The 12,864-nt window shown below is 44.2% G+C and overlaps 1 protein-coding gene across 1 annotated transcript in view; it reads right to left on the bottom strand.

Annotated features, from left to right (window-relative positions):
• Positions 1-12,864, bottom strand: part of PRDM6 (PR/SET domain 6) — a 101,765-nt gene that overhangs the window by 24,555 nt on the left and 64,346 nt on the right. Inside the window, exons 4-5 of the mRNA XM_046000422.1 lie at positions 6,885-7,012; positions 3,181-3,305 (exon numbers count right to left, since the gene is read on the bottom strand). Coding sequence (XP_045856378.1) covers positions 3,181-3,305; positions 6,885-7,012 — 253 coding nt within the window. The remainder of the gene's footprint in view (positions 1-3,180; positions 3,306-6,884; positions 7,013-12,864) is intronic.

Below are 12,864 nucleotides of genomic sequence, written 5' to 3'. Positions count from 1 at the left end.
GAAGCTTTCCGCCGGTTTCTTGGGTGGCCAATCACATGACAGATATATGACTTGGAGACAGGAACTGAAATAAAATTCCTGTAATACCCTCAGGGGGAAGGGGAGATTGTCACCATGGAGCATTTTCATCAATGACTTCATTTTCTTTAAACTTCCCTCCACCCTGACTGTGAGCTCGGAACTCCATGCAAAAGAACCGCTTGGTCTACCTCCTGAATCCACAGTACTTTGAGCCGCTGCGGTTTTTCAGTTTTTCTTCCAAGGATTTCAGGTGCTAAATGATACAACAGAAACCCTGGGAGAGTTAATGGAATTCAATAATCAGCAACCTCAAGAGTGCTTTAAGCAGTTGGAGACTAGGAGAGAGGATTAAAAGGCAAAGCATCTGGTATTTCCAGAAAATACCCTTTTGTTGGCACTTCAGCACTGAATCCAAGGACCAGATGGTACGCTCTTGAACACCTACTGTCAGGTGGCTGTGAATGGCACACAAGACCCCCAGTTCCTCCAGCCCGATCCTATGTAACAGCATCACGAAGTGGAAGCAAGGTGGCAAATGCATGGCTTCCACCTCGGAGATCACATCAGGGTAAGAAATGCATTCCCCAAGAAGTCATTTCCATGCTGGTTTCCATTTCTCCCTCATAACTCAGTGAGCGGCCATTCCATCCTTCCAGTTCCTCAGACCAAAGCCCTAGAGTGATCCTTGACTCCTTTCTCATTCAACACCTAACGTGTCAGCAAACGCTTTACTTTCAAAATGCATCCAGAATCCAGCTCCTTCTCACCGTCTCCACCATGTCTACCCTGGTCCAAACCACCACCATCATCTCTCCCCCTGGATTCCTGCAAGAGCCTGGAACTGGATTCCCTGCTCCACCCCCAGGCCTTACTGTCTGGTCTCCAATCAGTGGCCAGAGTTATCCTCTTAACAATGGCAGCTGGAACACAGCACTCTCCTGCTCAAAACTTAAACTCTGCTGCATGGCCCATACTGAGGAAAGGCCAGGCTTCTGCAGGGGGTCCTTGCTCATGCCCCACCTGATATCTAAGTGACCTTCTCACCTCACTTGCTCCAAAACACCCTTGCTGACCCTGGGAACACTCTTCCAACAGGCCGGGGACATCCCCATCGTGGGGCCTCTACCCTTTTCATCTCACCCTTCTTCCAAACAACAGGTGGCTGACCCTTCCCCTCCTCAGATCTCAACCCCCAGGCCACATTCCCAGTGGGGCCTACCCTCATCACTCTGAAAAGCCACAACTCCTGACTCCTGGCATGCCTCCTCTCTTTCTTTCTGCTTCTCTTTCATTTCTCTACAAAGCATTACCACCTAACAAACAATGTATGTACCTACTTCTTTAGTCATGTATTAATCTGTCTCCCTCCACTAGAATGTAAGCTGCATGAGGGCGGGAATTCTTGGCTGCTGTGTCTGCAGGACCTTATAAAGACACACGGGCCCACAGCAGGTGTCCGATAAACACCTGAGCACTGGACGAACACATCCTTGGGCTCCGAGCAATGTCCATCTGAGCTCGAGGCTTTGACAGGCTTATTCTCAGACACTTCTGGACATGCACACCACAATAAGTAAGATGTATTACACAACTCATAAACTATAATAATACAGTCTTCAGATCTGTAGTGAGTTTTGTTAGAGGAAACAGAAGACCTTACAGGATTTTGGACATGCCTACAGATCAACTCTGTACTCCAGAAGGTGAGGGTACATCAAGGTTCAGGAGATAGGCCCATGTCAGCAGGTCAGGGGGCCAGATACTTTCCATACAAGGACTGTGATCTAGTGTGAGGACAGCAAGGGCCTGGGGACGTGGGGAGATGGCATGTACTGGTCACATGTGCATAGCTGCGTCTAACACCCACCACACACGCATGTCCAACACTGAGATCTGCCTCCACGGAAACAGGCACTCCCTCAGACACTCCCTCAGAGCATGACTGCAGAAAAGAATTTCTTGAGAAGCAAGAGTAAGGTACTGAATGTCTGAAGATTCCTTTCTTTGATTTAAATTCGGTTTGGGGTTAGGGTAAAGGAGAAAGGGAAAGCTGACAGGAACACGCTTTTTGAGGGTTCTATTTTTTCGCAAAGAACATAAGGACAATGTGGGAAAGAAATGTCTCTAATTGTTGCATTTTCCTCAGGAATAACATGAACACTTTTTTTAGATTTTAGATTGTGTGTGTGTGTGCGTGTGTGTCTGTGAGGGAGAAAGTCAGTGGAAAAGGAAAAATAACACTTCTTTTTCTAAATGAAATTTGTTCAAGAGAGCTGTTCTCTCTCCATCTTTTTCTGTTACATAATCCCAAATTATTAGCTTATCACAATTATCCCTTGGCAGTTTGGGGCCAAGGAGAAAAAAATGATATCACCGAAACAAATGTTTCTCACTGGAAACCCCTCAGAATGACCTCATTCTCTTCCAAATCCTGGAAATCACCTTCAAATATTTTCCCCAAAATTGATAAAACATAAATACAAATTTGAGTAGAAATGGCTTCAAGTTTTGAATTTGCCTGGATGGTAGAAATTTTTTTTTAGACATAACGATGGCCATGGTCATAGAGCTAGAAGAACATTATGTGGTTTGTTTTAGACTAAAACACTTAGGGAGACAAATTCCTCAGGGATAGGTCTACAATTTTTGCTACTGTTTCTCACTCCAAGGACTACTTAGGAGGAGGTACACCCCATTAACCAGAGGGCTTTTTCTCCTCATTACATAGCACCGTCTTCTCATTATTTCATTTTCGCCTATAGCGTGCTTCTGGCCGGACGGTGCATCGCTTGAGAGCAGGAGCTGTACCTCATGCTACTCTGGTCACCTCACTAGGCAAGCAGGAAACCAGACACACAGTAGGTACTCAATAAACACCGGTGGCCTTCGCCTTGCTGCCAGAGATCATTCAAAACTCTGACAATGGTTGTGGAATCGTCAACAGGTGAAGCAAGGACAGGCCTGTGGGAAGTTGAGACGCCCTGTGAGAAAGCAAAGGACAACAGAGGGAAAGAGAAATCGAGGGGACAGACTCGTGCACATTTGCAACACGCATCAAAGCGAACCGTATGACAGGAGTCTCAAGCAACACTCTTAAGACATTAGCTTTCAGAAAGAGGTATTGTGAGAGGTGAATTCAGAGCTAAAATAAATTCTTACAGTTTTCATCCTGCGCAATGCATTGTAAGGGGATCCCAAAGAAAGACGTATAGCTGTCATTGTACCACACCAGAAGCTCGGTGCCCCTGGGGATATCTATACAGGCTCGGTAGAATATATTCGACCTATTCAAAACAAAAGAAAACCCAGCTTAGTCAGAGGTACATTGTTATCGGCCCCGAAAAAGTTCTGCCCAGCTCCATCTAAACAGTTTGTTTGTAATAAAATCTGCACACCCCACCTTATCATTCCCAGCAACCAAGTAGAGCCTGCACCCCAGAGCAATAAACACCTTTCAGTTTATTTCCACACTGTCCCTCCACAGCACACTGGGGCTGAAGAGACAGATACGGGGCCCAGGAGAGAACAGAAAGCTAGGGCTCATTAAAAAAAAAAAAATCCCAGCTCACACTAATGAGAAAATTCTGTCTCTTGGCAAATCGCAGACACTGGTGCCTCACCCTCTTACATAAACTAATACTACTGATTTCTGATTTGAAGGAAAACCATGGCACATGTTCACCACTCGGCATTGGGAGTCCCCAGATTTGCAGTAAAATGAAGCAGCTCTGGGATCGAAAGACTGAGGGAGGTTAAAAAAAAAAAAAAAAAATCTTCCCCGTTGCCTGTCTCCTAAAGTTTGATACAAGAGAAAAGAGAACCCCTCTTACGGGGAATGAATGGAAATTCAATAAATACAAGGGGAGCACTTGACTCCGGCTGAAAGATTACCTTCTGAAATGATAGAGTGAATGCACCGAGAAATAAACATTTTTCATAACGGCTTCGGTACTGTAAAGAAAAACTCACAGACTAAAAAAAAAAGAAGAAGAAGAAAGAAAGAAAGAAAGAAAGAAAAAAATGAGGAGACCGTGACCGGTTTCCTCCATGAAGAATGGCTATACATACGAGCCTCAAGTTCAAGATAAAAGAGTTTAGGGTTGGTGGGCCTTAAATTTAGCCTATCGGTAAGGAATTGGCTGTAGCATGGCAATTTGTTCCTTGTATAACACTGCAGACATCAGGCGAATCCTTCACCACATTTTTCACGGCAGTGAGATATGCACTTGTCAACATACTTCGTCACCGCAAAGTGGCTCTTGGCAATAGAATCATAAAGATCAATAAAAAAAAGTGCAGATTCTCAATATTTTACTCGCAGCTGCAAAAATTTCATTTATCTTGTTATTTTCCTTCCTTGCTGCCATTCTGTCTCACGAGGGCACTGCTAGCTAAGCAGAATGTTTTTCCCAACATTCTATGAATATCTGACAAAAACTCCAGCCAGTCTCCCGGACCTCACTACACCCTTTCTCCCTCCCGCAACTCCGAGAGCTGTGCATTTTATTAATTCTTTCCACTGCTACATAAAAAAAATCAAAATTGGAGCCGAGCTATAAATCACTGGCATCTCCTAACTTGAGAAAAATTGAGTCGACTTTGTACTTCACCCTTGTAACATTTCATCTCTCGGTTTGGCTTCCCTTAATATAAACACAGCGCCCGGCAAATGAATGTGCTAAAACCAAATGACACACTTTGCCGCTGAAAGAGCAGAACTGTTTTCGAGCGATGGGTGGTCTTCTGAGGCACTGAGTAGGCCGAGAGGGGGGGAGAAAAAAGAAAAAGAAGGAAAAAAAAAAGTGTAAGCGTACACCGTTCCTTACAAGCGGGCAGAGCTTCCAAAGCTCGCAGAAATCTCTGCATGTTGAAGCACATCAAAGGGATTTTTCCCTTTTCAGATAATATTTCCTTTGCTGACATGTATTTAGTATTGTGGTTGGATGACTCATAAAGATAGCTCCGTGGCGTCCCAACGCAGTCGAAGCAGAACACATGCCAACAAACATTATTGTCAGCCTCAAAATAAAAACAAAACGTTCAGCGAAGGGTCAATCAATCAAGGGCGCTTTGAAGAAAATTCCATTTAGATATTACAAATCATAACAGAATGAATCTAAACCAGCTGACTCTTCGTGAAGAGGACATTCATGTACAATAAAAATGAAGCTGGCTCTTCAGGGTCCAACTTTTCTATTTTCTTACTCTTGGACGTGGTCACTGGTGATGGATGCCAGTTTTTTTTTTTTTTAATTGTGTTTTTGTAGTTCGTTTTAGAGTGATCCGAAGTAATCGAAAACAGATCCGCAGAGAGATCTAGACGTTTAAGCGCCGTCCTGGGAGGGGGAGCTGTAAAATCCACTCAAGACTGACAGACAGGTGACTGACTTACTGACTTGCCCACCTTCCTCTTGGGGGCTTATTGCTTCCCCCGATTTAGAGTTTGCCTCAAGGGCTCCCTGGGTGCTCATGACAGAGCCAGCCCGTGATCTCTCCCCGAATGGGTACAAGCACAGTGTTGGCTCATTTTCTAGCTCCGAGTTTCATCAAAGTTTCATGACAGAAACGGGGCTGCTCTAGAGCCTGCACACGGCCGTGTAACCGAACACCGTCATGCACTCTTGCACCAAAACCATTATTTAATGAACTTTAACTGCACGAGAAACCAAGGCAGTGAGTCACACGCTGCCCAAATGGGTTCCTTTTGAACTGGAGACCTTCGGAGGGCGGCCAGATCTGTGCAGCCTTTAACCTATAAGGGGGAGAAAGCCCCCCCCTTCCCTCTTTTTTTTTTTTTCTTTTCCTTTATAAGGGCTTCATGTTTAAAAACTAAAAAAGAAAAAAGAAAGGAAATAAATAGCCACAGGCAGGACTCCAAGTTGCCGAGCACAGGGCCTTCTGCTTTGATGTGTCTGTGGTGCCTAATAAAGCTAAACGGTTGCTTCTGATTCTAAAGGGAACATGGCTGTTTATAACTGAGGTCATATATTTATCTGGCACATGTTTTCCAGGGATTTTGAGAAAAGGGCTTTGCTTCCCCCTCTGTGATCTGTTTTTGGGTTCTCGTCTGGACTCCAGCACCAAGTGGGGATGCCAGACCGACAGGTGCACGGGGGGGGGGGGGGGGGGGACCACTTGGCTCCTCCCCCCGCCCATGGGGAATCGAGAAGAGGCAGGCCCCGCCTCCACTCGCCCCGCTTTGGGCTCTGCGCACCCTTCGCAGGATAACCGGGTCTTCTCTAGGCTCTGCAACTGCCTCATCCCCTGAAACATAGTCTGAACAGTCGAAGGGCCAAAGCCAAACGCTCTGGCACCCTCCGAGTGAGCAGGAGAGGGGATGCCGGCTCAGCCCCTGCCGCGGAGCCCCAGAGTTTGAGAAGAGCAGCCTCGCTGGAACCCTCGGGCAGGGTGGGCGCTCGTGCTCGGTTTCCCACGCCTCTGTGCGAGGGAGAGTTTCCGGAGGCAGCAAGCCTGCAGGGCACGGGCTGCAAGGGGTCTGGGGCTCAATCTCCGTGCTCCGATTTCTGTGCAAGTCCATGTCTGCTTTGGGGGGCGTTGTGGGGGGGGGGGCGATCACCCCACACCGGCGGGGTTTCCAGGCTCACTGAGGCAGTGGTGGATGTCTGGGTTGGTGATACGGAAGGAGCCTGACCACGTGCCTTCCACAAATACCTTTATTCTTGAATTTTCACGACATGACTGTTGCAAGAACTTAGGAAGCCTCCAGAAACCCGGGGAAAAAAATCCCTGCCCGTTCCCGCAGGGTTCTGCGGGATTCTTCACAACCAGCAGCAAGCCTGAATTTGTCAATGCAAGCCGGAGGGCTGCAGCTCCGTTAAGGGGTAAATCAAGATATACTTTACCTGTACTGAACTACTGTTAGATTCTGCTCTCCGCAGTGCCTTGCACATCGGATATACCTCATCCAGCTCGACTTACTAGGCTCCCCACCATCGATAAAGTGCTGTAGTGTCCCATCTTGGTCATATATCTAGAGAAGAGGTCAGAAGGTCAAGTAGTTAGAACGGATCATCAGCAATCATTTTCCCTGCTTCCCTCAGTGTCTTTACGTGTCGGCTGCAGAAATGGAGGGCCTGTAGGTTTGTGGGGGCTCATCAAAGCCTGTGGAAACTCAACCGGAATAACGGGGAAAATATTCCTGGGTGATGCAAGTCGACCATGTTTTTCTTATCAAGCCCATCTTCCCTGTATTCAACATATTTCTGGTATCTCAAGGATGTGAGGGACCGTGTTTCCCAAAGGATATTTAAACCTATTTTGACAGGCTACTCTTAAGTAATGAGCTGCTGGATAAACAAAGCAAGCTGAAGGGAGAGGCCACGCGGACATGGCTGGAACATCCACATGGGAGGCCCCCCCGGGCTCAAACGCGGAACTGTTCCACGGTCTTCGGAAGGTAACGACCGTCGGTTGGACAAGCTCGGTGACACCCAGCAGAAAGCAGGTGGAGCGTTATGGAAATGCACAGAACTGGTAAAAACAAAACAAAAACAAAAAACAAAAAAACCAGCAAGACCAAAAAACAAAAATAAAACAACCCTTCCCACCCCGATTCAGATGAAATAATGGACTATCACATCGCAGAGGATGTGGGACTTCAGCTGTCAGGTTCTGAAACTATAAGGAGGACCGTCAAAAAGAGAGAGAGAACCTCAAAAAGAGAAAGAAAAAAAAATTTAACTGCTCTGTATGTTTCAATGTCTTCACTGAGGCTGCTTTAAGGCACCTTATGCGAATTTGCTTTTAAGATCATTTTCAAGGAAATCAAATCTGCTTCAAACCAGGCAAAGAGCATGGGACAAAAAGTCTCATGCATAACATCAGTCCCGTGCCCCCAGAGTCAGCACTGACCACCAAGGTAACTGGCTTCCGCCTCTGAAAACCAGGTCAGCCCTGGGCACCTTGGCAGATACGGTCTCGATGAGTGGGAAATGAGGGGTTTCCATAAATACAGCAACTCCAGAAGGGACTCCCAGTCCTAGGGGCATCTGGAAGTAAGGAGGACCACAGTATGGCTGGTCCTTTCCAAATAAAATCAGCGAGGGGATCCTGGTAACTGCTGGGGTATTCCCCAAAGCATCCTGACAAATCATGTCTCTTACCCTCTCATCAGCCTTTCCAGTCTCTTCCAAACGGACAAGGAGAGTATGTCTTACAGACAGCCTTGTTGGTTACAGTAGACCCTAAAATTATTATCATCATTCATATTAATTTAGCTCAGTATTTCTGTTCTGGGGGCCAGAGAGCTTAGTGATGACAGTTTCTTTTATTATCTCCAGTCATTTAAACAGCTGACTTTTTTTTTTTTTTTTTTGCTTTTCTTCAACTCATTTGTCTCCACTCCCAACCTTTCCACTAACCCCCTCCCCCCAAATAAAAGACATCAATCTAATGAAGGCAATTGTTGGAGAAACTTTAACTGGGTAGTGTGCGAGCGTGACCATAGCTGATAATTAAGGTCGCCTAAGACAAATAAAGAGATTCCTAGATTATATTATATTTAAGATAAATGACCTCTTTAAATTCCTGGTCTGAGGATCATGGCAGAAAATAGAATCATTTCACATGGTGGATACATTCACTACCTGAGCAAACGAATGACAGGCTTTGCATTTCGGTTCAATCCCATGGTAGTTATTCTGTTGTGCTTACTGTTGTTGTGTCCTTTTTTGGAAGCTAGAAGATTCAAAGCCTCAACCCCGAGTTTGCTGTTGACAGCCCGTGCGACATTGAACAAAAGCCATCAGTTCCTCAGACACCAATGTTTATCTAAAATGGAGCCAAAAATGTTGATGACCCAGCCCTCTGCCCTATCCTTCCCTGATGAACAAACTTTCCTTGAGAGCTGCTGGTGAAAATAATTAAAAAGCATTCTGAGAAGTACAATTCTCCTTTGTGCTTCCAGCTAGTGTCATCAACAGCACGTAAAACTCTAACATTTGGGGTGCCTGGGTGCCTCAGTCGGTTAAGCATCTGCCTTCGGCTCTGATCATGATCCCAGGGTCCTAGGATCGAGCCCCGCTTCGGGCTCCCTGCTCAGCGGGAAGCCTGCTTCTCCCTCTTCCTGCTCTTACGTGGGTCTCGCTCTCTCTTGCTCTCTTTCCCTCCCTCTCAAATAAATAAATATTTTTAAAAACCCAACAACATCCCTAACCTTTACCTATAGTGGCTGCTACCATGAATGATGGCTCATCTGAACAAATGACACTAGCCAGTCGGCCTTGAAAATGAATATAAAGGGGTTTCTTCCTACACTCCCCCAACTATGTAACTACAGGAATCCAACCATTTTTGCTTGCCTCCTACCTGCCTGGAGGGAAAGTAGATGGCTATTTGTCAGGGTTTTCCAAGCATCACACAGCACAGCACAGGGCATGAGGCTTCACTGACTTTACACCATTTCACACAGAACCAGGATGAAAATCTCAGGTGCTCGGTTAGATCCCATGGCTGTGCACCCAATCGGAGCTGAGGCAACTCATTCGACCTCGATGTGGTTTTCTCCCCTGGCCCCCAGCACCTGGCCATCGCCAAATCCAGGTGAATCTGCCTCCTAAATGTTTTCCGAGTGTATCCCTCTTGTACCCTCCAGGTCTCTACACCACAGCCAGACTGATCTTTCAAAACACAAATCTGATCACATCCATCTCACCTAAGCTCCCCTGCCAAAATAAAAGCTTCATAAACATCATAAAATATCAAGTCCCAACAACATATATTCATAGCACATGGCATTTCCTCAACAGGGCTCATCGTGCTAACAAGACCAGCACCTCCTATCAACGTTATTTAGACAGACCAAAAATGTCTGTCTGCCTACTTGGCTCAGGACAATCCTGGACCCCTTCTGGTCCATGCTGTTAAGAGTTAACATTTAAACTCAGTGTTTTTTGGGAAAGAAACAATGGGCCAGAAGGTACTGATGATATTTCTTGTTTATTTCTCCAGTAGAAGGAGAATTAAAGTGGGAAAACCAGGATACCGAAACTTAAGCCTAAACAGGAACTAATGATGATCTCAGAAAAGCTCTAGGGACTCATTTGGGCCTTATCATTACTCTCCATCATCAGTTCAACTTTGTTTCCATTTAAGAGTTCACCATGTTTAAAAAGGGGGTATGTGGGGGTGCCTGGGTGGCTCAGTGAGTTAGGCGTCCAACTCTTGATTTCAGCTCAGGTCATGGTCTCAGGGTTGTGAGAGCGAGTGTTACATTAGGCTCCTTGCTGACCATAGAGCCTGCTTAAGATTCTCTCTCTTCCTCTCCCTCGGCTCCTCCCCACCATGAAATTCCTCAAGTAACTGCACCATACGAGGACACAGTACCTCTCTCCATCTATTCTACCGGACATGGGTTGACTTTCTTCCTCCAAGATGGAAGGAACGTCAAGTGAAGAAATGCTTCAGCAAGTTCAGGCTAGAGCAACAATTTCAAGCTCAGGAAGGTGTTTTTGGAGGTTGTGTTAACATCTACATCTGTGTGACACTAAAATGAAATTTTAAATTAGGTACCTGGTAGGTCTTAAAACACTCAAGGAATTCAAGAAGATGAATTAATGCTGACACCAACATTCATTTTCCTTTCATTTCCTTTCAAAAGATTTAAAATAAGCAGAAAAATACCAAAACCCATGCACAAAGTGCTGAGACAATCCTCTCAGGATCTACGAAAATGTCAAAAAAGTCAGAAATTTGATTCATTTAAGCAGTGACAATGAAGGCAAGAGAGTGAAATTTATATGAAGAGAAAGATTCATTCTGGAAGGACACTCAAAGAAAGCATAGTTTTGCTTCAGATTTTGTGCTCTGTTCTGAATGAACATGAAACAACCAAAGTTTTTGCTCTATTCTTTCTGAAGCAGCCAAAAAAATGACCCGGTGAAAGTGTGGGAAATTCACGAAACAAAGGTAAAATTTTGCAGTAAAATACTCTTAAAACTATAGCAAGTATATCTGGCATATTGGTTTTAGAAAGGTAGCTCCAAAAAAAGAAAAGAAAAAAAGAAGAAGAAGGAAAGAAAGCAAGCAAGCTAGCTCCAGCTTTGCTGAAAAGGAGTGTAAGAAAGCACAGTCATGTTGGAAAACACTTTGGCGACATCAAAATACAGCTGACGATGCATAAATCCTAGGACTCAGCAATATCACTTCTAGGAAACGTTTACACTGAAACCCCCAAATGTGTGCCCAAGGAGACAAGTCCAAGGGCATTCACGTAGCATTGTTTGTAATAGTAAATAATGAGAAATACTGAACTATCCATCATCATAAGAAAAATAAATTGTGATTTAATTATCCAATACAACAGTATAAGACACTTAAAGAAAATGAACGAGATCTGTTTGTATTCAGGTAGGGCTGATATGGATAAACATCAAGAACAGAGAGCAGCTGATTAAGAAGAACATGGTGCAGACTGATACATACGATACCATTTGTTAACATTTCAAAATATAAAAAATAACAATAGCATGTTTTATACTAGCATATTGCAATATACATGTCAATAATTACATCAAGAGTAAAATTCTGAAAAGACACTGGAAAGGTTCTTGATAACTTTATCAGAGCACTGGCCTTGGGAAAAAAAGGAATGGAAACAAAATAAAGGGAATTTATCTGAAGTTTTATCTGAAAAGCTTCATTTTTCTTTAAAAAAAATCTGAAGCAAATGCAGCAAAATCTTAACACTTACTTTTTTGCTGACCTGTATACTGACATTTACGCATTATACTTTGTGCTTTTTGCATTATTTTTCCAAAAAATCAAAGAGAAAAATATATGAAAACCTAGGCATTTATTTCTTTGTCGTTTGGTTTTTGCATGTGTTGTTAAAAGAGAGAAGCAGGCTATCTTACCCAAGGTTAAAAATGCTATCTGACTTATCCTCCTAGGAAAATATTTGTAATAGGTATCACTACATTATCAGGCACTGATTTCTTTGGTGGTGATGTTGTTGCTGTTTTAAAACCATTGTTTTCGGTCTGCACTTTCTCTTTTTCTTTTATCAATGGAACTGGAAAGATAAGGGGGAAAGCTAATTCTTACCTTTTTAAGGGGATTTTTGCAGTTTTCAATCCAATAATATCTACTAGGACACCACACATGTGGTTCAAATAATGATCACACATTCTCGCTTATTAGGAACCGTACATGGCATTAGCTGAAAACTACCATGGGAAAGCCGTGCATTTATCACAATCCTGGATATCAGGGAGCACCACTCTCTCCTACGACCTTACCTTCCTAGAACATGAATCTACTTTAAATGAGAACAGGAGAAGTAAAGAGTACACCCCTGTTGTGTTATAAACACTAATCCTGAGTGGCTGGTCCGTGGCTTTGTCATTTATAAGAGCTGCCAACTTACATTAGTGATAATAATCATAGGAACTAGGTAAGCCAACAACTAAGTGGGGCTCATTTCCACATATAGCAAGAAAACTATCTTCTGAATGATAGTAACTGGCATACATTGGCAGCTCTGAGCACTTTCTTTCTCCGAAGCTAGATCTGCAAACTGGGGGCTTTCAGGCTGAACTAAAAAAAAAAAAAAAGTGAGTCCCCAATCTCTGACAATAATACAGTGGAGCAGAGAAAAGAAGTTCCCCCCCTTTAGATCAGTCATGTGCTTTTCCAGTTCTCCACAGTCTCTACCCCTCCCTATTGTCTTCCAGGCTCCCCATTTCCCTAATTTACTTACCTACTCAGCCTCATTAAGCATTTAATTTTGCAATCCCAGCCATAAAGGAATTATTGCTACCACTAAAACAGTCTATGATAGCTGGGGGCGCTTTCAAGGAAAACCATTTGAACTGCTAATGTGGA

The sequence above is a fragment of the Meles meles genome, chromosome 3 (assembly GCF_922984935.1).
Source record: "Meles meles chromosome 3, mMelMel3.1 paternal haplotype, whole genome shotgun sequence".
Lineage (NCBI taxonomy): Eukaryota > Metazoa > Chordata > Mammalia > Carnivora > Mustelidae > Meles > Meles meles.
The sequence above is the reverse complement of the archived record's forward strand: the minus strand, read 5'-3'. Positions and strand labels throughout refer to the sequence as shown.